At 48.9% G+C, this 27,776-nt stretch overlaps 1 protein-coding gene across 1 annotated transcript in view; it reads right to left on the bottom strand.

The window, feature by feature from the left end:
- Positions 1 to 1,824: 1,824 nt before the first annotated feature.
- The window catches only part of UBR4 (ubiquitin protein ligase E3 component n-recognin 4), a 134,907-nt gene continuing 108,955 nt past the window's right edge, over positions 1,825 to 27,776 (bottom strand). The window contains exons 90-106 of the mRNA XM_011934073.1: positions 27,275 to 27,355; positions 25,088 to 25,175; positions 24,406 to 24,533; positions 23,405 to 23,512; positions 22,746 to 22,865; positions 21,771 to 21,961; positions 21,138 to 21,311; positions 20,641 to 20,740; positions 16,365 to 16,583; positions 15,427 to 15,540; positions 14,286 to 14,428; positions 13,756 to 13,881; positions 12,124 to 12,318; positions 8,988 to 9,212; positions 5,786 to 5,876; positions 4,595 to 4,757; positions 1,825 to 2,210 (exon numbers count right to left, since the gene is read on the bottom strand). Coding sequence (XP_011789463.1) covers positions 2,146 to 2,210; positions 4,595 to 4,757; positions 5,786 to 5,876; positions 8,988 to 9,212; positions 12,124 to 12,318; positions 13,756 to 13,881; positions 14,286 to 14,428; positions 15,427 to 15,540; positions 16,365 to 16,583; positions 20,641 to 20,740; positions 21,138 to 21,311; positions 21,771 to 21,961; positions 22,746 to 22,865; positions 23,405 to 23,512; positions 24,406 to 24,533; positions 25,088 to 25,175; positions 27,275 to 27,355 — 2,331 coding nt within the window. The 3' untranslated portion in view covers positions 1,825 to 2,145. The remainder of the gene's footprint in view (positions 2,211 to 4,594; positions 4,758 to 5,785; positions 5,877 to 8,987; positions 9,213 to 12,123; positions 12,319 to 13,755; positions 13,882 to 14,285; positions 14,429 to 15,426; positions 15,541 to 16,364; positions 16,584 to 20,640; positions 20,741 to 21,137; positions 21,312 to 21,770; positions 21,962 to 22,745; positions 22,866 to 23,404; positions 23,513 to 24,405; positions 24,534 to 25,087; positions 25,176 to 27,274; positions 27,356 to 27,776) is intronic.

Genomic DNA, 27,776 nt, shown 5'->3' with positions numbered 1-27,776 from the left:
CTCTGAGGCCTTTGCAAGAAATAAAAAAATGCAGGGCAGACAAAAATAAGCAAACACCTTGTAATGAGCTTTGGTGACTCTACCTTTGCAGGCCAGAGCAGCAGGCCTCGGGACAGCTTCTGAAGGCATCAGGTTCACTCTCACTGCCCTGAAGTGTGATGATGGACGTGCTGAGCCTCCCTGAGCCACATGAAGCAGCGAGGCCAGTCTCTGCGCGGCCGACCCCATGCCACCAGCTCACCTGGCTGCTCCCCACGCTCCCTCCTCGCTTCGCTGTCCGGATGAGGCTGCTCCACTTTATTCCTCACAAGGGGGTTATGTAACCGTGAACACAGACTCCTGAACACCTGAATCGGTCTCTCGGAGACCAACAGAAAGTGGGCAGCACAGACACAGAGCGGGAGCCAGCCTGGGGCATTCCCAGTGTGAGGCGGAAGTGTGCCGAGACCAGGGTCTCCATCGTCCTCAGCCGGGGCATGGGGGCCTTCCTTCAGACTAAAACAAGTTCACTAACAGTAAGAGGAGCTACTAGTTTCCACATGGCAGGCAGATTAGCTCGTGGAAACCTCAGCACCCTCCCGCCACAAAGATGAATTCCCATTTGACAGGTGAGGAGACTGTGGACACAGCAGGCAGTGGAGCTGGGATCTGAACAAAGGAGTGAGTGCCTGGCCACGCTTCAACCAGGCTACTCCCTCCCTGGAGCCATACCAGTCCCTCAGAAGCCCGGTGTCCCCAACACAAACACCAAAGTGTGCTCGTGCAAGCCAGCACATGCATGCTCTGGTCTGCCAGGGCTTCCAGCTGGGCCCTTGCCACAAACGCCTTTGTCTCTTCAGCTTAGTCCAGGCACGACACTCATGCCCGCTTGTGGCTGTTCGGTCAGAGGCTCTGGGGAGGGATGTGAAATCCTGGCTGTGGAAGTCTACAGGAGCCCAGAGGCCACCCCCAGTCCCAGATAATCTGGCCTGAGGAGTGAGTCACAGAAACTGGACATCCAGACAGAGGAGGCCGACGTCAGCTGGCTGAGTGGCCCACAAAGAAAAAAGGAGACAGGCATGAGCGAGCCCTCCCTCCCACGAGGGGAGCCTTTTCCCGAAGTCTGGGGAGAGGCCCTCGGGAGTCCTGCTGCCCACGTGTATAGGGGAGCAGGTCTGAGGTCTCCAGGAGCAGCAGCCACACTGGTCAGGACATAGCTTCGGAGGCACAAACCTGACAACTCCACAGCCCCGGGCTTGGAGCCCTTGGGTGAGCGGCTCTGGCTCATGGGCCCTTTCTTGAAGAGATTAGAAATAAGATACACTGGGTGCCTGGCATGTCGATAGCAGCCACTCTCTTTATCCTGATCCTAAGTCTGCCCCAGGCCCTCTCTTAACATGACAACCCTGGAGAGAAGTCACCAAGGGATTCCGGATTCACAGCAGCATGAGAACGTCAAATGCTCCCCAGGCCTCTGTGGTCCAACAAGACGGTGCCCTACTCCACAAGCCTTCCTGCGGCCGAGGGCTAGGAAAGCTCTGGGCTCCACCAGCCTTCCTTCAGCCGAGGGCGAGGAAAGTTCTGGGTTCCACATATCTTTGAGTTCCAGCTCTTAAGGCCAAAAAATTAAGAGCAAGGCATGGGCTTTGTTTTGGGAAAAATCAGAGCCATCAAATGTGATGGCCCAACTTGCTGGCCAAGAATAGACAGGTTCCACTTAGCACTGACAACAGGCCTGGAGACAGCGATTCTGACATGAGTCTTCCCGGAAATGGCTGTGCATTCAAGGGAAACCATTTGGCCTGCACCACTGAGGAGGAGCTAAAGCAGCAGGCTACACCTTCGTTTTCAATGTGTATTAAGTCATTTGTTTATTTCTCAAGATGTGCACACTCAAGTATGAAGTTGGCCGGGACAACTCATGGCTCCTAGGTATGTACAGGCCCTTTGATGGCTTGGGTTACAGACAACTTCATAGCTAGTGCACCACACACACGAGATAAAACAGGAAGCCTAAAAACCCCAAGCCACACCAAGAAAAATGAGAGAGGGGAGGGCGGGGTAACAATGCAGCATCTGCGGAGGGAACTCAACGCACAAGGAGGGAGAACAGAGGGTGGAAGGCAAGCCAGCTTCGTCGTCGCTGCTGCAGCTGCTGTGTGGTGGTCAGGGGACTGAGTTCAACAGGTCCTTCAGGAAGCTCTCTGGATCGGTGATTTCTGATAAAAGACCTGCAAAGCACAGCGGGCAGAGGTGTGTCAGGGGCGGGCGTGCAGCCCCCATTCCCCCTGAGTCACGGCTGCCGCATCTAGCAGAGAACACACTGGGGTCTGAGAAGCTCTGGCCTGGCTGCTCACTGGACAGCAGCATGACCGGGGAGGCAGTCATTGAGCAAAACCCTGTTCCGCAGCAGGAGTCCTGTTCCAGAAGCAGGCACTGCTGCTGGGGGTGAAGTGGAAGAGGCCACACCTGGCTCAGGGACACCCAGGGATGTGCAAATCCACGGACCCCCAGTGCAAAATGGAAGGTGGGTTCTGAAAGGAGAGGGCCTGCAGTCTACCATCTTCTCAAAGGGATCTGGGACCAAAGAAGGCCCTGCCCCCGAGGGCTGGGAGGAGCAGCGCAGGGTGGCAGGACCCCAGCTTCTTCTGAGCTCTCATCTGATGATGGGTCCTGGCTCCTGAGCAGGTTGTCAAAGCTCAGGAGCTCCATTTCCTCAGCCATCACACGGAGACAGGGAGAAGCCCTGCGGGCCCACCGTGGGGCTCAATGAGGCAATTCATGCGCAAGCACCTCACTCACAGAAAGTGCTCAAGCTGCATGGAGGCCTTGGCGGCCCCACCCCTCTGTCACTAAGCAGGGGACAGGAGACGCAGGAGCCACACGTAAAACAGCCGTGGAGCTGCTAGCCCTAAAGGCCCGGCGGCATCTGAACTGAAGTCATCGCCCAAGCATCTGGGCTAATGGAAGAGAGAGCGGCTCAGACTATCCCCATTTGGCTTTGGAAGGTGTTTTTGTTCTCACATTTGAATAGGGTGTGTCTGATGTTCTGAAATTTTCTAACAGCTTAAAAAAGTAATAAAGTGATGCTGTCAAAACGTGACCTAGGAGTGGAAGGCACGGAGGCTCGCTGCCCGGCAAGGGCTCTGGCTCTTCCCGGCTGCAGGCCAGGGGTGCTGCCAGCAGCTCAGGGCTGGTGTGGAGCCCGAGCCCAGGGGACCCTCCTTCCCCTGCCCACCTCCTCCTCCTCTCACTAGCTCCAAGTTCCACAGTCACAGTGACACAGGCTCATGCAACAGGCACAGGGCCCAGCACTGAGGACTTTAGCAGCCCACCTGGGCCCAGGGCTGACTTTCTGGGAAGAACACGAGGCATGTAAGGTATGATGCTGGTGAAACGTCTAGGCTGAAACAGAGCCAGTGGGAGCTGTCAAGAGGTGGTGGAGTTAACACACACAGGAAGGTGAGCAGTGCTAGCACAGGCCCACCCAGACGCAGAGGCAGGCACCAAGCCGACGAAGGCCACTCCAGCACAGAGCTTCCACTGAGGCCACTGCAAGGGGCAGCCAATGTGGAGGCACAGAGCTTTTTGGGAAAACCCGTCAGCTGGCTCTGAGCTGGGAAGAAAGAGGAATTCACACTGAGCAACACTCTGGCCCTTTCATGGGTCTCATTTCCAGAGGACAACAAGATAGAGAGAATGTTAGCAGAGGCATTCTCCTGAGTGGGATCTGGGGGGAGTGTTCTCCTTTATACTTCACAAAATTCCCACGATGAACACCAGAACAACATGAAACAAGTTCACAACAAAGAGTTGGCAGGTTTGGTGACCTGTGCTTTGGCTCTGGGGAGCTGACCTTTGTAGGGAGGGAGTTCTGATGGGGGCTGTACTGCTGTGGTGCCTACAACCTGACAGGCACTGTCTCTTAACCCTAGGTGGATTTCCCAGGCACAGGCCAAGTCACCTCCCTCTGCTGTCACTTGGTGCTTGGTTATGAAATCCAAAACAATTCTAATGTGTTTGTTTGCAATTAGAATGATAAATTTGTTATACAAAGAATTTCATTTTTACTAGCAGTGGGATAAGGAATTGTCTGACCGCAACTCCCACACCCACAGTTCAGAGTGGCCCTGCTCGGTCGCCCATGTCTCCCTCAACTGTGACCTAAGACGCGGGAGGAAGACGAGGCATTGCAATTTGCGTGTTAGTTCTCTGAACTGCCGTTAAAAACCAGACTCAAACAGGGACCCTACCACTTTCTAGCTATGTTCCCTTGGCCACTTATTTGATCTTCAGAGCCTCATTTACCCCATCTATAAAATGGGGATAACCAAAGCTCCTGCTTCATATAGGGCTGCCGCGAGGGCTGAGATCATGTACGGTGAACAGACCATGCCTGGGCAAGAGGGAGTGCTCAGCACATGTTAGAGCTGCTGTTCTTATTATTGGTGACTTGCTATGTAGGCATCTTTCCCAGGGCTTTTGGTGGCAGCTGACAGGCTGGCTCATACTGCGTTTCCTCTGGTTGTGAAGATAAAGCTACGGCTGGCCCCACTGAGGAAGACACAGGGTTTTGCTGTGGAGGGTCTTTGAAAGAGAAAACCTTGACACTAACCGGCCACATCGAGGAACTCTGAGAAGGTCTCCACTGGCATGAACTCCTCCTGGAAGGTTTTCAGGGCTTTGTCGGCAGCTTCGTAGATGGGCATGTCGTTGTGGCGGATGTACTCAGCGAGAGAGCAGGACCAGCCTCCCTCTGTGTTACTGGTAGGCACCTTCTAAGAGAACCAACAGGAGACAGAAAGGTGGGTGACTTACTGCTGCCTCATCTTCCACCTCAAGTCAGTTAGGCCATTTCAACCCCTCAAAGGACGGCCCTCCCAACCTACACCAAAGCAAATCAACATACACCCTAGAGCGCGCGTTTTGTCTCCAGGAATAACAAAATTTTACTTCATTCCTCTTAGGGCCCCCTTATTAGGCACTGAACCTACAGGTTCCAAGTGGCTGCATTCCTTCCCTATACACTTCCCATCCACATTCCCCAGAGCAAAGGGACTTGTCGACGTGCTTCCATGAGCTGTTTCATTCCAATGATGAAAGGAACCAACTCAAAAACTCAGATTCCCTCAGGAGAGGACTGTCCTGTTATAAGCTGGCTGCGGTAAGTCAGACTCACTCAGGGCAACAGAGCTTATCCCAATAGCGTGGCAAGAGCAGCAAAGAGAGACCCAGGAGGGAAGGTCTTTCTGCACAGTCGAGCCTGGAGCAGGCTCAGGAGCAGGTGACAGGAGTGATCTCAGCTACAAATGTGGGCCAGGTGCGGTGGCTCACGCCTGTAATAGCAGCACTTTGGGAGGCCAAGGCAGGTGGATCACTTGAAGTCAGGAGTTTGAGACCAGCCTGAACAACATGGAGAAACCCCGTCTCTACTGAAAATACAAAATTAGCCAGGCATGGTGGCACATGCCTGTAGTCTCAGTTACTTGGGAGGCTGAGGCAGAAGAATCACTTGAACCTGGGAGGCGGAGATTGCAGTGAGCTGAGATCACAGCACTGCACTCCAGCCTGGGCAACAAGAGCAAAACTCTGTCTCACAAAACAAAACAAACGTACCTCACAGACACAAGGCTCCAGGCTGCCAGTGTCAATCCCTCCCACAGCTGGGGTTGTTTGTTTCTAGGAACAAAGCGACCCCAGGCCAGCGGAGGAGCAGCCATGTGGGTGCTGACGCAGGGTCAGGGACAGGAGTGCAGACATTTTACATTCTTGCCAAAACCCACTGGGCCTCTGACAGCCTCCTTACCTTAAACATGTTGTAAATGAGATCGACGAGGGCCCAAAAGAGAAGGGAAGAACGGTAAGCGGAGTAGTCCTTCACTGCCTTATCTGTCAGCCTGCAAAAGAAAATCCACTTCCATCACATGAGGTCCCTAGGAGGATACTCACAAGGACAGAGCAAGGCATTCTGGGAGCAAAGAAGAGTCACAGTGGTCTATGCATCTTGGAGTTCCAGGGACTTGCCTTCTGCTTGGAAAAAAGCAGCTGTGGGCAAGAACCTCTGGAGCCCTGGGACCCAGAAGTTTACTGGTCATAAAAATGCTCCATGAAATTCATCTGATTCTCTCAGTGTTCATCTTCCAGATCAGGGTAAAATGGAACCGGGGGAGACATCACCAGGGCAGACGTGGCAAACACAAGGCTACTGACTTAAAGAAAGGCAAAGGATTCCTATGTATCCCTTGTGTTTGGGCCCCCACAAACTCTTGGAATTTGATGGAACCTAATAAATGAGGTAGGAAACAAGGTTCTAATTCAGTCTTTATGCTCCCACTAGGAGAAATTTCTTAAAAGCCAGCAGACCTAAACCAGCCAAACACAGTAACTTGTCAAACACGTGCTGTGTTAAACGGCAGCAAGGTGCTAGGAAGTTGGTGTTAAGCAATGGTAATGTCTAAGATGGAGCATGCAGCCACCCTGACATCACCTAAATCCTGGGATAATCCAAGTTGCTCACCACACCCCGTTGTTTCTAACCAGTATCGTTGCTACTTAATCCAATGATTCAGTTCAGGATTAAAGACCAGCCAGTTCCTTGGAATATGAGGGGCAGCAGCAGGGGCGGGGAATGCCTCTAACAACATCCACTGCATTCTCAGCAGGACTCTTGGTTTGAGGGATGATTACACCAGGTAGAGCCAGTACGAAATACAGAAAGACCAGGCTCCCCTTGGCTGGAACACATCCCATGACTAAAGGGACATATATTAAATGTTTAGTATTAAAATGCATGGGTATAAGAATCATAAAAATAAGACAACATAGATGGTATTTATTATAAAAGCTAAAACTATATGGGCCTCAAGTGAAGGGCTGCCTGAGACAGGCCATCCACACCTGCATTCAATAAATAACTCACAAAAAACTAATAATAATAAATGGGGACAATTCCCTCTCTACTAAAATATGCTTCCTGTGGCCTCCCTCTGCCCCAGTACCTTCCCGAGCCCCCACTTTCTCTCCTGCATACGTGTGACGATGCTGCAGCCTAAAGTCCTAGAAGGTGGACCCGTGGACGAGGACAACAATCCATTTCTCTGCAGTTCTTTACCCTGGCAGATAAGGTAACAGATCAAGTTCTGACAGATGCCTGAGAACGTCCCAGGTTTCTGTACTTGCAAGTTCCTGGCAGAGGCACTTTTTTTCTGAATGTCAAATGTGCAGAAGAGGCCAGCTTCTGCTGAGCTACATTTCTGTGTCTCTGCTACTACTCCTTACCCCATGACTTACAGGACTTAGGACAAAGACTGCCGCCAGTGAGGCTGCCCCAACGCCAGGATGATACCTCTAAATGCCCTTCCAGCCGTGGTCTCTCCCCAGTGGGTCTCCTCCCAGTATCGGGCAAATTCACAGTGCCTTTCCTAGTCTGCTTGATGAGTGCCGGGTTCACAGACCATGGCCATGTTTGGCCCTTTGCTGTGGCTGTTCTGCTTTGGTAAGCAGAAATCTTGAGTGACCCTGCCCAACTTAATTATTTAAGGCCAATTAGTAAAGGTGACTAAACTGCTACAGAGAAAACAGCAACTCATGAATATAGCTCACACTGGATTTCCTAATTAAGCCGTGACCAAATCAGCTTTTCCTTAACTGCCTGGGACAGTAATGAATGCTAGTCTCCTAACTGAGAGCAAACCAGCTCCTGTGGGTTCTGATTTCACACCCGCCATGGAGAGACTGTGCCCAATAAATGGCTGCTCTTTTGCATGGATGTAGCATATGAATGCAGGCCAAGCCTGACTTCTCAACTTAGTATTCTCAAGATCTAACTTTTGATTTCCAGCAGCTAGTTAACTATTAATTCAGGCTCTTGGGAAATACTGGAAAGTGGTATGTTAGGAATGGGGGCAGGGGTTACCTAGGAATCCAACAAGACTTGCCCTTCCCACTCTCCAGTGACAATTTGGTACAGGCCAGATTCAACAGTACACTCCATCCTAGTCTCTCTGGGGGCATGAAGTGCCCACAGAGCAGAAATGCTTGATCAATTAGGGCTAATGGACATAAAGACACCAGGTGTGCCAATGAGGGCACACGCTATTTCCACTTGGCTTGTCTTTATCATGGCCCTAAAAGTTTCCCTCTGCTCCCTGGCCGGCCTACAAATGTGGACATGATCCCACGAATCCTGGGCTACAGCAGTATCACAAAAATCACAAAACCGATCTTCTAGAAATGAAGCAGAGACACATTTCACTCGAGGGACAGAAGCAAACTGCCAAACCCAAAGCCTGCTCTGTAGCTCCCCACGACAGGCAGACTGTGTGGGGCCACTGGCAGCCTGAGTGGTACCCATAGAGTCTCCCCCACACACAGCAATCCATGTGGGTCCTCAAAGAGATGCTGTGGTGGTTGTTTACAGCTGTTTCTCTCGAGACCATCAGACTCAAATCACAGCCCAAGGTCATAAATCAAAGACCACTTCCTTTCTGACACACTCTTTCTTGGGGAGGTGTCCACATGTATAGGAGTGGTCTAGAAGAAGAAAGGTTCACAGGCTGTGGGACGCATGGGATAGGAATGTAACCAAGAAGAGAGCGTGAAGACGAGTTTTTAATTATTAGAAAATACCCCATGTGGCCACACTGAAACTTTCCTAGCTTATGCCAATGCCAGCAAGATTTGGAAAACCTGATTACTGTTCTTAGCCCTGGCAGCTCCGATCGTCTCATTGGTTGTATCACCCTGTGCCTGGCTGCCTTCCTCTCTAACATTTTCTACAGTAGGTAAGCCTGCCTCTACCTTTGTAGTAGCTGAACACAAAACCCAGAAATGACCAGGCAACCTCCAGCTATCAGCTTAGACTCCTGACATGACAGACTGAGAAGGGCTGGTGTCCACTGCCGCAGTCACAAAGCATGCCTCCACCTAGCACATGCGTACCGCTAAGCAGCTTTTCAAAACTGATTATGGGAAATAGTGAGCAGCAGCTTCCCGAAGCAGGTACTGACCTGGTGGCTCCACCCGGAGCCACTGCCCGGGCCTGCGAGGTCACCAGCAGCCTCCGCAAGATTTCCACACGTGTGGCTCTCCACTGCTCAGGGGACAGGATGTGAAGGGCCAGGACTGTGAAATAGTGGGGCCCATCCACTTCAAAGGCACTCTCCACCCACTTCTCCTTGGGCTGTTCCAGAAAGCCTTGGAGGTTCTTCTCTTCTCGGGATGTTGCTCGGGTTCTAGAAGAAAACGGGCATGATAAAATAAAAGCAGGGTGGAAGCAGGACCCGGCAGCAAGAGCAGGAAGAATTTGCTCAATTTGTCATTGCCTTGTGACATTTGCTGAACGTTTGGATGACTGAACACTCCCCACCCATCCTTGACTACTCCTCCCACTCCCTCTGACAATCCATGATCCATGCCCTTCTTCTCCTTCCAGGCCCTTCTTTGTAGCATCTTCCCTTCTTCCCTGGGCCCCGATTCTAGCTCCCACGCCAGCTCTGACACAATTCCAATCAACTAGTGGTTTCTGAGCACCATGTATCAGGGACATTCATAATACCCGCAACATGGAACTGTGCTAGTAACTCCAGAGGCCCAGAAAAGTGAAGTGACTTGCCCAGTCACCAAGCTAGTGAGTAATGGGGCCAAAACATGAATCAAGATTCCCTCGCGGGTCCACAGCCTGACTCCCCCTTGCTCCACATAGTCTTGTTATGTTATGTTTACATGGTTTGCACTAAATTTGCATGTGGTTCCTTTCCTAGGCTCCCTCTTCCGGTTTGTCTTATGATCTAGGTCCTCCCGCCTTCGTGAGAACAGTCTCTCCCAGATGAGCGCGGCTTCTTGTCCTCATGTGTCCTAAGTTGCAATGATGATGATGATGATGACGATGACCACAGCAAACTCAGTGCCAGGCACTGCTCTAAGTGCTTTACAGGGATTATTTCACTGGGTATTCACAAGAACGTTATGGGACAGGTGCCACCACCATCCCAATTTTAAAGAAACAGAAAACTGCAGTACGCAGGAGGTAAGGATTCTGCCAAAGTCTCACACCATGGAAAGAACTGGGCTCTGAAGCCAGGAAGCCTGTCCATCTTAACCCTACCTCCTTCTCCACGCTGAAGCTTTGACATTTGACGGAATCAGCACTGAGAGGTGCCTTAAGTCCTTCCTGATGACATGCTTCTGGGTACACTCTCTTCTTAGAACTGGAATGGTGCTCTCATGCCACGAATGCTTGATGCCCTATCCTAACTCCACGGGGCACTGGTGGGGAGAGGTGGGGACAAACACAACACTAGAACCCAAGTTACCAGGTCTATAGTTGGCATTGGCACAGATGCTGGACTCTGGGAAAGCAGGAGGAGAGGGTGCAAGGATACCCTGCCTGCTTCTGCTGCCTGCAGATGGGCATGGATGGCTACACTCAACTTGATCTTCCAGCCCTGTAAGGAATCTGAGGCTTTCGGCTGCTGCAGGACCTGCTCAGGCCTGGTCTGGCTTACATTGGCCATGCTGTGACATACTTGCCTCCATACACATATATTCCACCAAAGGCACTCAGCCCCCCCGTGACCAAGCACCCACCAATGTCAATTGGATAGCTGTCAATTGGGAAGCAGTCTGTGGGCAAGAAGCAAGGCCTCTCTGTGAAGCTTCTGGGTCAGCCTCGGGCTGACCAAAGTAACTGTGAGAGAGCCAATTCCCTTTCCAATGAAGGGACTTGAGAATTACAAATGTCTGGCTTTTCAGAAATATACTGACACCTAGTTACCCAGGGCTCTGTCCAGGGCCTCAGGAACACTGAGAAGGAGCGACATTTGAACAGTGGGAAGGTCTGTGCTATCAGTGCTGCCAGGTACTGCTCCCGCCAGTCGAAGCAGTTCAGCAGATGATGTAATGCACTGATGTCAACCTGCCCCTGTGTGTTTTAACAATGAAGCCTGTGGTCTCGAGGTCAGCCTTTTATCTCACAAGGAAACGGGAGGGAAGGAAAAAATAACATTGTTGAAGAGAAAGAACCAGAAAAGACAAGAGACGGACTATCCTGTTGCTAAACTGTGCTGCAGCTACCCGGGGTGAGCTGTACACAACCTTTCAACAGGGAACTGTAAGCCTCTTGCTAGGAGATGGGGCCTACAAGCATGAAACAGTGAATTAAATGGAAGAGCTAAAGGATAGTCAATCTCCTAATTTTTTTTTTCTTTGAGACATGGTCTTGCTCTGTCGCACAGGCTGGAGTGCAGTGGTGTGACCACGACTCACTTCAGCCTCAACCTACTTGGCTCAAGCCATCCTCTCACCTCAGCCTCCCGAATAGCTGGAACTACAGGTGTGTGTCTGGCTAATTTAAAACAATTTGTTTTTTAACAAGACAGAGTCTTACTATGTTGCCTAGGCTGGGCTCAGCACCTCGGCCTCCCAAAGTGCTGGGATGACAGGCGTGAGCCACCGTGCCTGGCCTAAGTGCTTTTTTAAAATTATATTTCCAGGTACCAACTTAACTGTCCCATAATGTACATATGGATAAAACTACCAATCTCTTTTTTTTCCTGGCTGCCTTGTCGGTTGACTTTCCCAGACAATCTTGAACATTCCCTTTCCCTTCACACTTGCCAGAAGCATTACCCAGTGTAGAGAAAATAGGGATAACAAATCCAGTTTTCCATTTATGAACTGGGTCCTTAGCTTTGCTGCATCCCCTTGATGGGAAACCATCACCTGTAACAAACCATATGCCCTTGACTAATGATGTGGGCGCAGCTCCGACCTGTGGCCTCCCCCTATTCAAGAGAACAGTCTGGAAAGAAGAAGTAGCAGTTGCATCGAAGTAGAGGCTTCAGGGGCCTGACTTTTCCCGTTTTCTGCTCCCCCATGAGCTGTAGGTCAGTCCAAGGATGTGGTCTTTGGGCTGCCCATAGTGGAAGACAGGGCAGTTTGGGGGAAGGAAGTTCCCTTTATTGCTTTTTCTGCGTGGCCCTAAAAGAACGCAGATGAGGATCCCCACCTCGGCAAAAAGGCTGCCTCAGGCCAGACACTTGCTCTGGAACTAGCAAGAAAGGCTATGAAAAAGCTGAGGGATCTTGGGCAGAGGGATGCAGGGTAGGTGTGCGAGATGCCGCCCCTGGGACACAGGGTACTGACGTGTTCAGGACGTAAAGCACAGTGTGAATGATGTACGGGATCAGGTGGATGTTGCTCTCCCGGCCGCCCCCGCCGGTGTCTGCGCTGAACGACTGCTCCATGGCAAAGCGCAGGAAGAGCAGTTTGATGTCGTGGATGTTGAGCTGGTACGTGGGCTCCCGCTGGCCTGTGCATTCCTGGAGGTAAGTGTTGTGTCTGGAGGGGAAGCAGAACAAACAATGAAATGGAAGTGAGTTCCTGGTGAAAACGCAGTTTGGGAGACAGAGCCTCCTTCCAATACTCCCGGGCCTGACAGCTGCAAAGGTTTGCAAATGGAGACAAGAATAAAAGGGAAAGTTGAGGCCAAGGCTGGGGCCAGCAGGATGACAAGGCCATAGGACATTTTCATTTCTGCAGTGACTGACTGTGACACTCTCCAAGTTTTGATGAGAGCCCACCACTCCTGGGGGCCCATTTCTTAATGGACCAATGTTGTAGGACATACCGTGGCTGCAAGTGAAGTACACTTTGGAGGAAGAAATGTAGAACTCATCCATTCTGACTGACAAAGTGATCTGTCCAGAAGAATGAGCTCTTCAATCTCCAAACAAAGGCATTTATTTTTCCCCTATGTCAATACACGGTCCCATCTATCTGGGCTGTGCCTCTTAGTAATTGGGTGACCTCGAGCAAGCTGCTCAAACTCTGCATCTCATCTGTACAATGTATACAAGAATACATGCCTGGCCGGGCACGGGGGCTCATACCTGTAATCCCAGCACTTTGAGAGGCCAAGGCAGGTGGATCACCTGAGGTCAGGAGTTCGAGACCAGCCTGGCCAACATGGTAACACCCTGTCTCTACTAAAAACACAAAAATTAGCTGGGTGTGGTGGCAGGCACCTGTAATTCCAGCTACTTGGGAGGCTGAGGCAGGAGAATCGTTTTAACCTGGGAGGCGGAGGCTGCAGTGAGCCAAAATCACGCCATTGCACTCCAGCCTCGGTGATAAGAGCAAAACTCTGTCTCAAAACAAAAGAATACAGGTTAAGCATTTCAACATGCTGCCCGCTATCACTGTCAGCTGCCTGTTTTTTTGACAGGCATGGTTTTATCCCTGAGCTTTAAAACAGGACTTGGGGTGGGGCACCACTCCACAAGGCATCAGCAAGACATGAGGACCTCACAGATGCTTTAGCTATTCTTATCTGAGTTTTCAGGACCAGGGAGGCCTTCTAAGGAGCCCAACATCCCCTCTGCCACTAAGCCACTTTCATTATTTAAACCTCAGAGCCACATGCTGTAGAAGTGAACTCAGAAATTCTGGCCTCAAGGACCAAGTTGGGGTCCCACATCTTATGTCATAAGATCAGCAAAGGCGTAGTGAAGACCCAGAAATTTCATCTGGTGCCCAGTAAGCTGAGGGTGCTGGTTCCTCCCACCCTGTGGCAGGCCATGTCAGGTCACCCCTTGAGTAAGCTTCCATCCCCCACCCTGTCTGCTCTGGACAGTTCCCCAGTCACCAGACAGACAGACATGGATTCCCAAGGAAGGTAACAGGAAATGGGGTCACCAAGGATTGGGTTGATAGCAGGTCTTGTCCCATCCCCTGCAAATCCCCTCCATCCCACCATGAAAAATACTCAACACTCACCTTGCCAAGCAAGTGGCAAAAGCTGATTCAGGGACGTGAGGCCCCCAGACTGGAAGGAGCCCATTGCACTTGGTGTTGGCATTCTGCAGGGCGGCACTTTCCCACTCTTCCCGGCCTCGAGCCAACCTGGATAGGGAGGACAGCAGGGACAAGCGACTGCTGGAATTAAGGTGGCAACCAGGCACCTGGGCGGGGGTGGGGGTGGGGGCGTGCGTGCCAACACTAAGAAGTCAGTCAGCCCAGGCTCCTGACCCTGCGAAGAGAATTTGCCATTTGTAGCCTCAATGTGGTACATGCTGGCTTTGCTGACTCAGGTAGGCAGGGCTGCTCTCACCAGCCTTGGGCCCAGGCCAAAGCATATTTTCCTATCATTCAAATAACTGCTTGGGGACCTATATGGTGTCAGGCAGAACACCCTACTCCCCAGACCCTAAGGAGCAGATTTAAAACCACGAGGATGGCAGTCCCACCCACTCCAGGCCCACAGGCAGGCCTACTGAAGGAGCCTTCCCGCAAGAGCCAGGGCCTACCTGACAGCAGCCAGGTGGCAGTCGTAGTGCACAATGTTGAAGTGGGACACGGTGCTGTAGCCCTGCTGTTTCCGGGGCTTATTCTCCATCTCCTCCAAGGCTACCCGCTTCGTGAAGGTATAAATGCCCAGGACCTTCGTGGGCTGCAAAGATGACAACATAAGGAGAGGAGAGGAGAAACTCCAAGTCAGGCTCAGGGGAAGCAGAGCAGAGGGGAACTGTCGCCCTTCTTGGACAATGCCTTGGGGTTCATGTTGCTCTCACTAGGGAAGTTCAGAAGAGCAGATGAGGCCAGTTCCTCAGTCTGTTGGTGAAGCACTTGGCTGGGCGCAGCCCTAGTGAAATGAGGATTATGGGAGCAACCAGTAAGAAGGGGATGCGGTGCAGATGTAGAGGCAGACACATTAGCAAGCCTCGGCCATCTTTCTTTACTTTGTGCTTCATCTGTCTGAAAATGCAGAAGTGACTTCTCGATATTCCCTTGCTTTTCAAAACCTGCCAGGTAGCTCTGAGGAACCTGCATTATACAGAACTAACGAGCCCTGTGGCCCAGGCACCTGCCCTTCCACAGCCTGTGTTCTGAGCAGTAAGTTCAAGCTGGAGAGAAGAGGCCACCTTTGAGCCTTCAGGAGAGCCAGCAGGTCACTGGCTGCTCTGCTCCTTTCAGGTGGAATCTAGTTTGGATAAGCCAAGAAAGTTCTGATTTTCTCCCCAGTTATTCTGAATGGAGGCAGCATGGCATGTTTTTAAAAGCCAAGGTCTGGAGTCTGAGAAGCCTAGGCTGGAATTCTGGCTCTGCCATGTGACCTTTGTTTGCTTAACCACAAGTTGAGACTTTTTACAGGTTTAAATAAAATTATCCAGTTTACACAAAGCTCTGAGCAGGAGGCCTCACATACAGGAAGAATCCGATCAGTAGCATTTGTCATGATGACGATGATAAAGATAACAAAGTCTAAAGTTCAGATGAGTTTGCCTTCCTGCCTCTAAACAGGACAGCTGGTCCTTTTGTTAATCTCCTAAGATGCAGGCCTTGACCTTGCCTAGCTAAGAACAAAATGGCCTGGAGAGGAGGGGGACGCTACCTAGGACAAGGGGCCAGGCTGGGCCCTCAGGACTGACCGCAGCCCAGCAGCTGTACCTGGAACTTATATCCCTCCCTGCAGATGCAGCACGTGAGGCCGGGCTCCTCGATCAGCTCTTCCATCTGCTTCAGGAGTGCCGTCTTGGTCACGACCTGGCCCTTTTCATTTGTCTGTAGGGGAACCCCAGCAGCATGTCAAGGGGGATTTCCATACACCCTCCCCTACCCTAGCTTGGGAATGCTCAGGAACAGGGCTAACCTTCTACCTCCACTAAAAGAACAGGTGCATGAGAAGAAAGCCCTTGAGCTCTCTTCCAAGGAGGATAAAGACCCAGGCCCTTCTGCTATTCTCTCTTCCTACAGGAGCCACTGGAGCAAAGGAAATCACCCAGCTGGAGCCCTGGCAAGGTGCCACCTGCCATCAGAAAAGCCCCCTTTCTTCGTGCCAGCATCTTTGTGCCAGCAATGCCAAGTCTCAGCTTCCAAGGGCTGTCGCACTGATTCAGTCACTGTTCCCACGTGAGCTTTTCAACTGCTGACACTCAAGTCTGTGCTTTGGAGAAGGAGCTTGTAGGACTCTGCTTCCTCCAAGGTGGGACAGTTAGAAGAGCACAGAGCCCTTTGTGTCAACCACTTATTAGTGATGTGCCTTGGCCTATTTACTTCACTCTCAGTTTCAGTTACTTTATCTGGAAAATGGGTATAACAATATCTACCTCCTAGAACAACTTGAGGGCTTAAATAAGTCCTCAATAAACAATGGCTCTTATCAGCGGTTTACTGTTTTGGTAAACTTCATAAGTCACTTACTCCAAGTCTCATCTGTATGATAGAACAATAGTAGTCCCACCTCTGAGAGGGCCGACCACACCTAGTTCCTTCCTCCTCCTCTGTCCAGCCTTCTCTTTCCCCATGGCCAACCCCAGGGCTGTCCCATGGCCACCTCCTCACCAAAGTGTGGGCAGAAACATGAGGACTCTGGGAGGTAGCTTTACCGTCATGCCTAGGGTGCCCAGGGCCTTCTGCCTCATCGCCATGGCCATGCGCTTCTTCTCTGCCCGGGTCTCCCTGCGGGCTGCGTCAATCTTCTTGTTTACATCAGGGTGTTCCCGCAGGGCTTCCAGCAGGTTCTCTGCCAGGGTCCCAATGCCCTCATCACTGGACACCTGCTCCAGCTTATGTAGGTTTGGGATGGAGTCAGTTCCAATCAGAACCTGCCAATAAGAGACCAGAGAGACTCATGCCTCCAATTACGTAGACAAACCTTCTTCCCGGGAGCTTAAAGGTTTAGAAACTCAACCACTGTGCACCATCTCATGTCACCTGCTCAGCTGCAATCAGGTCCTTTGATTCTACACTTTGACAGACAGACAAATGGAAGAGGGTTTGGCTCTGCCACTGCCTCTGACCAGTTCCTACGCTCTAAGCTCAGTATTTCCATCTATAAAATGGGGATAATGCAAGAGTTGCTGTGATGACTGAAAACTAGATAACATATGCAAAGCATCCATCACAGAGGAGGTGGAAAGGGGTCAGGAGAAGATTCCCTTATTCTGGTAAGACAAGCAGCAGCACCTGACGAGTCCTACGTGGTGAACTCACCAGCCAGAGCAGGCGCTGGACGTTCTCATAAGGACCTGCCTAAGTTCTCCAACTGGGAGCCCCTGGGTCCACCAAACCTAGGAGCACAATTTTCTCAGGCTAGGGATACTAGAGGTGCAATGACTACAAGCAGGTATGGACATTAAAAACTTAAACCACAAAAAAGATATTAACAAGAAACCTCTGTGCCTGAAAAAGCTGGAAGTCACTACATACAGGGCCATGTAATAAACAGGGGTGGAGAACATCAGAAGGCTAAAGGCAGGTGTAGTTGGAAAAAGCACTCCAGGTGAGCTCACTGAGAAATATCACCGCATCCCTGAAATCCTCACCACCCTGTCACAAGTGACTTGACAGCAATTACTACATACGAGACAATAGGCTGAAAACAACACAGCCAGTAGATCACTCAGCAGCTCATAAATCTGTTCTCACAGTAAGTCTGCTTCCAATTTGTGTCTCAGCAAAATTACCTATTCCCTCATGTCTCATGCTCCTAAATGCTAAGCCCATACTTCAACTCGTACTGAGCTTTTCCAGATTTCCCAAACTCAACATTCTGGCTGTTTACTGTGTGTGCATGCTTGCACATGTGTTTTTGGGGCTGGGAAAACAAAGACCTTGCCCTCATTTAACTTACATTCTAGTTATTAATAGGACAGACCATACATTCATAGCATAGTCTAATGAACTCTCCTCCACCTTACTTGCAAACCTCTCATCTTCTCCATCTCAGTGGCACCACCATTCACCTCATCACTCAGTCCAGAAACTGAGCAGGGTTCTTTTTTTTTTGAGACAGAGTCTCACTCTGTCGCCCAGGCTGGAGTGCAGTGGCACAATCTCGGCTCACCGCAAGCTCTGCCTCCCAGGTTCACGCCATTCTCCTGCCTCAGCCTCCTGAGTAGCTGGGACTACAGGCACCACCAACACGTCCAGCTAATCTTTGTATTTTTAATAGAGATGGGGTTTCACCATGTTAGGCAGGATGGTCTCGATCTCCGAGCAGGGTTCTTGATTCATCCAGCTTCTTCACTTCTCATGTTCAGTCACTCTCCAAGTCCCATTTATTCTTCCTCCCAGCTCAATCTCTGTTGAATCTATTCATGAGCTAGTTCAGGCCACCATTTCTTTCACTTCAATTACAATAAAAGCCTGTCAACTGTTCTTCCTACCTCCAATCTGACCGCCTTTGAATTCACTCTCTAAAATACGGCCGGGGCACTGCCCTCAAGAGAAAACCCATACTCCTCTTCCGGGAGAAAGAACACACCTTGCCCCTGCTCGGGTCTCCATCGGCAGCTCTCGCCATGCCTCACCTCCCACTGCAGCTGCTTTCAATTCTTAGAAGGCTTTAAGCTCTCTTTGGCCTCTGAGCCTTTGTAGGTGCCATGCCCTCTACTTAACACTCCTCTTTCCTTAGGCCCCAGCCCCTTCCACACTGCATCTATCTCACTGTTTAGTTATTACTCTGTATTTGGCTGTATCTTCCACCAGACAGTAAGCTCCCAACAAGCACAGACGGCAACTGTCTCCTCAGTCTAACACAGGACCAGCTACACAACATGTGTTGAAAGAAAAATGAATGGCCATAGCATAAATGCCAAGTATCTAACTAGATAAAGCCTTATTCTAAAGAAAGTAATTTAATTTGGTAACTAAGAATAAGCCTGGAAGGCCAGGTACAATGGCTCGCGCCTGTAATCCCAGCACTTTGGGAGGCTGAGGCGAGTGGATCACCTGAGGTCAGGAGTTGGAGACTAGCCTAGCCAACATGGTGAAACCCCATCTCTACTAAAAATACAAAAAATTGGCCAGGTATGGTGGCAGGTGCGTGTAGTCCTAGCTACTGGGGAGGCTGAGACAGGAGAATCACTTGAACCCGGGAGGCGGAGGTTGCAGTGAGCCAAGATCGTGCCACTGCACTCCAGCCTGTGTGACAACAGCAAAACTCCATCTCAAGGAAAAAAAAAAAGAAGAAGAAGAAGAAGAAGCCTGGAAATCAGCTGACTTTGAGTTCCAAACTCATTGTGCTGCCTTTGGCGAAATCACAACTGTGTTCCTCGATTTATCCATATACAAAATAGAGATGTTACAAGGATATAGAAAACAATACATGTGGAATTCCTATGCAGGAAAAAGTATCTCCACAAATATATACTAATTATGACTCCACTGAGTCGAACAAAAGTTTAGAAAAGGAATTTCAGTGAGACACAGTGAAGAAACTTTCCTGTACTCAAGTTGCCATGTTTTTGGAATGAGTTACCAGAACAGATTACCAAATGAGACAGTGGAACTATTTTCAATGCAGAACACCACAAATAGAAAAAAATGCAATGCTGAGGACTCTCAAAAGTCAACATTAAAAAACAAACAATCCAGTTAGAAACTGGGCAAAAGACATGAACAGACATCTCACTGAAGATACACAGGGCACATGAAAAGACATTCAACATCATGAACCACTAGGAAAACATGGAACCAGACAGAATCACTGCACATCTACCAAACAGCTCAAACTAAAAATAGTCACCAAATGCTGGCTAAGATGCAGAGAAACTGGAGAAGCCATACATTTTCAGGGAAATGTAAAATGCTGTAGCTACTCTAGAGAACAGTTTGGCAGCTTCTTATAAACAAAATACTGAACTACTATACAACCCAGTAACTGCACTCTTGGGCATTTATCTCAGAAAAATGAAAACTTATATTCACACAAAAACCTGAACACAAGTGTTCACGGCAGCTTTATAAATAACAGCCAAAAACTGGCAACAATTCAGGTGTCCTTTAATGGGTGAACAGTTAAACAAACCTGGATGAACCTCCAGAAAATCATGCTGAGAAAAAAAAGAGACAATCCTAAAAGGTTACATACTGTACAACTGCATTTCTACAACATTCTTGAAATAACAAAGTCACAGAAATGAAGAACAGATTGGTGGGTGCCAGGGACTTGTGGCAGGGGAGTCGGGGAAGATGGATGTGGCTACGAAAGGCCAACAAGAGGGACCCCTGTGCTGATGAACTGCCCTGCGTCCTGACGGCACTGATGTCTACATCCTGATTGTGGTGTGTGTTCCGGTTCCACGTTACCATTGGCGGAGAGTGGGAAAAGGACCCATACGATTTCTCTGTATTGTTTCTTAACAACTGCATGTGAATTTATAATAATCTCCAAATTAAAACTTCAATTTAAAAAAAAAACCCAGCCCTGGCCATCTATCCAGGGCATCAGGATAGGATTTGTGAAAGGTTAACGCTCAGCCCTGTGGGGAGAAATCAGGAATGATCTGCGGAGTGGAATGGGTGGGCCTAAGAACAAGGTGTTCAGCTGCTTGAGGCAGAGAAAATAGAGGTGATGGTAATATAAGTGTCCTAGTGACTGTGGCCAGACACTCAAGTGTTTTACTCTCTGGTCAGCCAATCCCTCACAGTTCAACAGCTACACAGCTGACCCATTAGACAGTGAAGCCCCACTTAAGAATGAGTAAATCACAAATACAGCTTACTTGTCTCAGCACACAGAGAGATGAAGCAGATGACTTCTGAGGCTCACTTCTACTCTAGGAGTCTCATATATTAGGGTAAGTCATGTCTCAAGGTGAACTAGGGTGGTTATACTTGCACACCTGTACCCTCACACTACCTGTCCTGGCTACCCACCTGGGTGGCAGGGTGCTGCATGGCCAGGCCCCGAAGCAGCCTCAGGATAAACGGCAAGGCTGGGCGAGACAAAAACTTTTTCCAGATGTCAGCATCCAAACTGCAAAGCAAAGGAGGGCTTATCAGCAGGTCAGGGAAGCAAAGGCTACCTAGAAACCAGTTGACGACTCTGGCTTGTTTAAACCCCCCCCCAGAGAGTGTTTAATCGTGACCTTCTCTGAGTGTCATGAAGATTCACACAGAACCACCCAGCTCAGCTGAAAAGCCAGAAAGAAGTGAGTACTCTAAGTAGAAACCAAAAGTTGCCATCCTTTTCCCGTAAGCCCCAAGGACTCTGCAGTGGTTGAATGGTCACCCACACAGTTTCCAGAAGGGGTTGGGAGGCCTCAAGGAGGGCAAGGAGCATACGTGAAGCTTTACACCAAGATGCTGATGGAGAAGGAAAAGGAAAGGGCAAAGGGGAGGCAAAGCAGCCCTGCTGCAGGAGGGCTTCATACTTCTTGGCGCTAGGGATGTGCTTTTTCATGTAGTCAAGTGCATTCTGGGTGATCCCCTTCTGGAGAATCAGATCCTTCAGCTGGTGCCCATTGCTGTTGTTCTTGATGCCAGCAGCTATTTTACAGAAGCAGTCCAGGAAGACTTTATCATCGCCACTGTGATCTTCATCATACCTAGGAGAAAAGAACAAAGAGTTTGAGGGTATGAAAGGCAGGACAAAACCCAATCATGTCACCCTCTTGGTTAACAACTGTCAACAGCTTAGAGAAGATCAAGGCTAAGTTCCCTAATGTGACACAAAGACCTATCTGCCCTGGCTCCTGCGACTCTCTCTGTTACCTGCTATATCTCCCACACTCACAGCTTTCTCTTGCACTCACACAGACGCACACGTGGCTCCATCTCATCATATTCCTCCTATCTCACCAACCACTTTGCCTTCTCTGCCTAGCCAATTGCTACTCTAATATAGTACTAACTATTCACTTCCCAACTAGACTGAGCTCCTTAAAAGCCAGAACAAGGACACAAAAATCTAATAGAAATTCAGGGGATTCTTCCTCATCTCACAGACCTAGTTCAGGATTTTAGTGGAGACTCTCACTTCACTATATGAAATCCAAGTAACATACTTATCGAAGTTGCAGTATGGCTTGAATCGCTCCACCAAGATCTGCATTTTCTCCACCTCTCCAAAGGAAAGGTACGGGATGATGCGAAGCAGGCCCTGGAGCACACTGGGGTTGGAGCGAACAAAGGTGCTGTTGATCTGGTCCAAGAGCATCACCAGCTGATCCTTGTCACCTGTCAGGAGGAGGTTGCCCTGCAACAGAAAAGAGGGTGGACATGCCATTAATCCAGTCAGGACTGTGGCTACAGCCAACATCTGAGCCCTAAAAGTCAGCATTTCCATCAGAGTCATCAGGAGTACCCCTAGAAGAACTGTGTCTTGGCACTTCTTGGGGAATAACAAACAGTTTCACTTGAGAAATTCGTTTCTAAATTTCCGAGACAGGCCTGTTAATAGTCTCAGGTGGTCAAAATATACCAATACAATTTTCTCTTCCTATAAGAGAATGCAGGCTGCTGGACATTCACTTGGTCATAGCTCTAGCCACATCATTAGCACCAATAAGAATGGAGGAAAATACAGGTATAATAGGTGGAGAGAAATTCTGGGAGTTGGAGACCTGGGTTCTAGGCCTGATTCCACCAGTAACCAACTATGTACCACAGCTGAGGAAATGCCAAGTCCAGGGATATGAAGTGGGCTGTTCAATTCCTCAATTATAAAATGAAAGGTTGGACTAAAGCCCCTGCCTATCAACGGGGACATGCCACGATTCCATTAATGAGCAGCTTTCGAGTAAAAGACTATCCTTAGCAATTGTGCTTGCTCTGAATCCAAAGATTTCACATTTTAATACAATTATGTCATCATTAGTTGAGTCCTGACATTCCAAAGCTTAAGCAGGATCCGTCATCCTCAAGTGGGCTAAGCCTGACACTAACAGGCCTGTTGTGGGCAATGAGACAGTGCAGGCTCTCAGTGCATTTCTACAACATTCTTGTTGTAGAATGGACAACAGGGGCTGGGCCTCACTCACCTTGTCCTCACTCAGGGGCTCAGCATTGGACTCATCTAGAATGATCTCCATGATGCTAAGCACCTGCTCAGCCACAGCTGCGCCCCCACTGTCCTTGCTTTCTTGTTCAGCTACAAGGGCCTGTAGGAGAAGGAGACCCAGTCACTCCCAGAATAAGACCACAGCCACTGACCACTGATAACTGCTCTCAAGGATGCCGTCATGGCCTTATTCCCCAGAAACCACGTGTGTATGACCATGTGTGTGAATGTGCGTGTATATGCATCTTCTGAGAGGGAGACAAGCATGTGAGCTTTTGACGGCAGGGAAAACATGAAGTTCCAGATCTCTTTCTTTGTTGCCCCAAGGAGAGGCGCACTTCTTTCCCATTGGTGTGTAGTCTAGACTGCTTAAGGGACTGCCTTCCTCTTATCTCTGATCTGAACTCAGGAAAGGAGCGAGGAAGCTCTTGGGTGCCATGGCAGCAGCATGGGGGCAGGGGGTGAGCCAGCCAGAGGAGAAGGGCAGCTGAATGACCCAAGCCTCTGCACCAGTCAGTCAGAGAGATGAAGGGCTTGAAGAGGCCGTGAGTCCATTTCATCTGAGCCCAGAACTGTGATGTCTTTTGCACCCAGACTTCCAAGGCCCACACTTCTTCACCTGCAGCCCATGCTCCTTACCAGGTTTAGGGTCCCCAGCATGACATTCAAGGTGTTCATTTCCAGTTTGACCAGTTGCTGCCGGTTGACTTTCACCTTCACACAGTAACTGAACAATTTCAGCAGCACCTGACAAGAAAAGCCAGTCAAAACCCATGAGGCCACATGAGAGTGTACGACGTGGGGGCCAGTAGGAAAGGGATGTCTAAGCAGGGGCTACACCATCAGCAGGAGCTCCTCCTGAAATGAAGAGGACAGGAGGGAGAAGTGGCCCCTCAGGGGACACAGTGAGATGGCTGCGCTCTCACATTAGGCTGGTATTCTAAATAGCAGTTGTTTCCAGAGGTAGCGCCACTGGCTGGATATATCTCTACCATCTCTAATACAACAGCAGTGACACCAGTTCCTAATGGAAGAGGTGATGTTCTGTTTGTTGTCTTGGGGGAAATCCCAGCAACAATCCAGACCCTAAATTAAGAGTAAAGAGAATGATCCCAAAGCTCGTGGCCTGTGAGAGCTCAGAACCATACAGGTCATTTAAAACAAAGGCACAATAATAACAATACTATATATTCTCATAAACCTTGGGGGAGTGGGGGGGTAGTGAAAATAACAGTATAATATTTGTGGTGCCTCTCTGGAATGCTCTAATCCTTGCTAAGGAGATTAGTTGGATGAATACCCAAATAAAACCCTATAATGCAAGAAATGAGTTACATTATAAAATCCATTTTAAAAACAACAACTATGATAACGGTTAACACAAGTGTAGTTATTTGGGGAAAGACGGTCAGATGCTGGCTCTATAAAGAGGTATCGGAGAAGGGAAGTGGGCCAGCAGGACGGGAAGAGGCATGCCTAAGAATGTAGTGCTAACTGCCAAGTCCTTCACTGGTTCGCACTGCTCCATGGCACCACGCTGCCCTCTAGGGTAAAATGACACAGTGGCCATAGCTTCTTTCCACAGGGACCTCTCCCAGTGCAGAAAGGCTGGCCCCCACACCTTGCTGCTCCCAACTCACTGTTAGAAGGTGGCGTCCCTGCTTGAAATCTCTGATCCCTGCGAGTCTGTTAAGCATGCATTCCAGGCCCCCACACTGGGCCATCACACCAGCCATTTTATACACTTCTTCTTCATCTTCTTCTTCATCTAGGGGAGAACGGAAGCCAAGCAACAGTGGAGGGTAAGGTGATGATGGGAATAAAATAGGCCAGGATAAAACAGCCCTCTTCCTGGCTGATGGCTGCCAGACCTTTTCCGTATTTCCAATAAAGATACAGCCAATAAAAGGGGTCAATGATGGATGATATTAAACTATCCCACTCTCAGTAGGAGCTTTTTCAAAGTTTCAAGTCAATTAAAATTGCTTAGTCAAATGTCAAAGTATGAGCACCAATACCATCAATGGAGTGCGGGGGGAAGAGGGAGTTAAAAATCAATCTGAACTCCAGTTCACTGTTAATTGCATTTTCCTCTAGAAGTTTGCTGGTGTTTTTTTTCTTTTTTTTTTTTTGAACTCTCAGTGGTACCTGCATCATGCCACAGACACCTCTATTTTTCCTCAATTGAAGAAACAATCTCCCCACAGTTCTGATGTAGAGGTACAACAGAGAAGCTCCTGAGAACATCCCTAAGTCCCAGGGCGTGAGCCGCTCATGAGTTCCGAGCCTCAGATCCCATGTGCAGCGCCATCTGTGATCTACCTGTGGTAGAGTCCAGGGACTCAATGAACTCCTCCGTGGCATCGCCCAGCAGCCCCCGCATACGATAAACAATCCTCATGGGCTCTCCCTGAGCAGAGAAAGTGGAGAAAGGTACTTAGAAACAGGCCCAGACAAATGCAAAGGACTCCATACTTGGTCCTGCTTAAAGCCCCAGCAATGTGGAGAGCCTCTATTTTTCTACAAGGTCTCAACCACAGCATCTAGAATCCAAATGCACAGCAATTCACTTAGGGGAAAGATTGCTAATTTTATTTTGTGTCTACTAGAAGCTAGGCATTGTATGAAACATTTTAAAGACACTATCTCCTTCCACTTCATTAGAACACTATGTAATAATTTAACAAATATTTATTGCATGTTTTACTCTGTTCCAGGTCCTATGCTAATTAAGTACTTTATATGATCCTTTTACAAAAGGTTACACAGCTTGTTCAAGGTTACCAAGCTATAAGCGGAGGTCTAATTCCAAGCTTGGACCTTCCTCAGGAGTCGAAACTCTCTCCTATCAATAGGGACTACTACCCAGGACAAGAAAGGCCATTTAAATCAAAGAGCTTTGACTCAAGCCTCGGGAATCAAAACAGGAAAAGAGACTACATCAATCTTTGCCTATAGAGATTCGGACGTCTTCATATAACCATACAAGGAGGGGGTTCATCCACAATTCTTTAAGCTAAACCCACAATCTGATAGGAATAAGAATCAAGTCTTTTATAAATGACAAAATTACAGCAACTTCACTAAATTGGAGGATCAGGAAAGTACACTATATTTCTGGCACTGAGCACATATATTAATATTATTCTCATCTTGCAGACTAGAAATTGGAGCTCAAAGTGACCCTTGATGAAATCCATTGGGGGATTTGGTAGCACACTGATTCAAGCAGCCTGCCTCCAAGTCTATGCTTAGCTTCAGGACAGGAAACCCTGGAGGAAGACAACCTGCCAGAAAGGCCAGTTGCAGAAGTGTTTCTGGCTACAGAAGCCCAGTGAGAATTCCTCAGAGAGAGAACCACCACAGACACTGAACACAGAGCAGGTTCTAGTCAGTAGCTAAAGAGGTAGGCTGCTTCTCAGGGAAATGGAGGGCAAGATAGAGAAAGGAAGCTGAAGTCCCAGAACAAAGGCTATCACAAACTCTGGACTTTGCCAGAAAACTACTTCTAACTGGATGAAGCACATCAATGAGAGGGGCAAAGGGTTCTCAACTTCTATCTTGCTTCACCATTCAAGGGAGATACCCTTGTGTAGTCTGTGGGTTCACTACCACCATTTACAAGAGTGCCCACAGAAGCTTGGTCTTAATTTTTTATGTGCATCAGGGATTAAATCCGTATTGTTCTGTTTTGATGCTAAAATGTCTGTGACAAGATGTATTGGCTGGGACAGTTCTCTGCCTGTCCCTCGGCCAACAGTGCAACACCGACCCAACTGGCAGTAGACCAACAGTCAACAGTGACCAGGATTCCCAGCCCAGTGGGACAAAAGAAAGGAGAGAGGTGGAAATATGTAACAAATTAAAGACCAAAATGTACAAATAGTATACTGCCAATTTAGTTTCTCAAACTCTACAGAAGTATTTGGGACCAAGTCTAGAAAAGTTTGCTGTGCATCTCAGCTACACTAGTTTGCTGTAATTAAGTTACTTACCTGATTCATGTACTAAATACCTCTCCTCCCAATAGAAACAAGAGAAGGGAAGAAATGGCAGTGGGAGAGAGAAATGGAGGGGAAGAAAAAGAAACAGGAAGACAGGAAAGGAAGGAATGGAGACTAAGAAAGGAGGGAAAGGTGAAGGGGACCATCTAATACGTCCATAAGTGGACAAATAGCATCACTCGTGACGACCAAAAGGCCCAGAGCACTGGACTTACACCCCCTGGCTTTCAGTCCTTGGGGTTTGACAACTTGCACAGCCCAGCAAAATGCTTTTGCTTTCCTGAAGATTCATGAAGGTCATTAAATGTCCTTCCATTAGTCAGATGCCTCCAAAGGAAAACAAGATGATTGGTTTTTCTCCACACAACCCCAAACAGGGAGAGTAAAGCCTTAGAGAGCTGCTACAAGCCAAGTAAGTGATGATGAACAATGGCTCCTGCTGGTTCAAGTCTGCATAAGTCAGAAAAGTTAAATCACACCTCCAAACAAGAAAGTAGGCACATACCTCATTCGTGGTACACCAGACTTTCTTGTAAACTTCAGCCACAGGAAGGTCCAAACTAATGATTTTATTGTTCACTAAAAGCTGAACAGAAAAGCAGGTGAAACTGTTATTCCAAATAATTGTAAGACAAGTAAAATCTAAGAGCAAAGGGCATCTTATGGTAATGGTTCATAATTTATAACTTTTATATGTCATGGACCTATCAACCCTCCCACTCTTAAAATATCCACATGTATGCAAAACACACAGAATTTTGTGCAAATTTCAGGGGCTGCAAACATCCCTAACCCACACATGGGCTCCAGCTTAGACACACCCACTGGGGACCTTCTCCTGCAAGTTCAGCAGCAGAAAAGGCTTTTCACTATGCAAAAATGTCAGACCCTCAAGGGTCTGCCAGAAAGTAACTGACACAGGGATATAAACCTGCACAGGGGGTAAAACGCCAGTATTTAGGGGTTCAGTAACTCAGACTCTCCGAGAAGTCTCTGCCAAAGGCAAC

Source organism: Colobus angolensis, unplaced genomic scaffold (assembly GCF_000951035.1).
Source record: "Colobus angolensis palliatus isolate OR3802 unplaced genomic scaffold, Cang.pa_1.0 Scaffold130, whole genome shotgun sequence".
In the NCBI taxonomy this organism is placed as follows: domain Eukaryota; kingdom Metazoa; phylum Chordata; class Mammalia; order Primates; family Cercopithecidae; genus Colobus; species Colobus angolensis.
The sequence above is the reverse complement of the archived record's forward strand: the minus strand, read 5'-3'. Positions and strand labels throughout refer to the sequence as shown.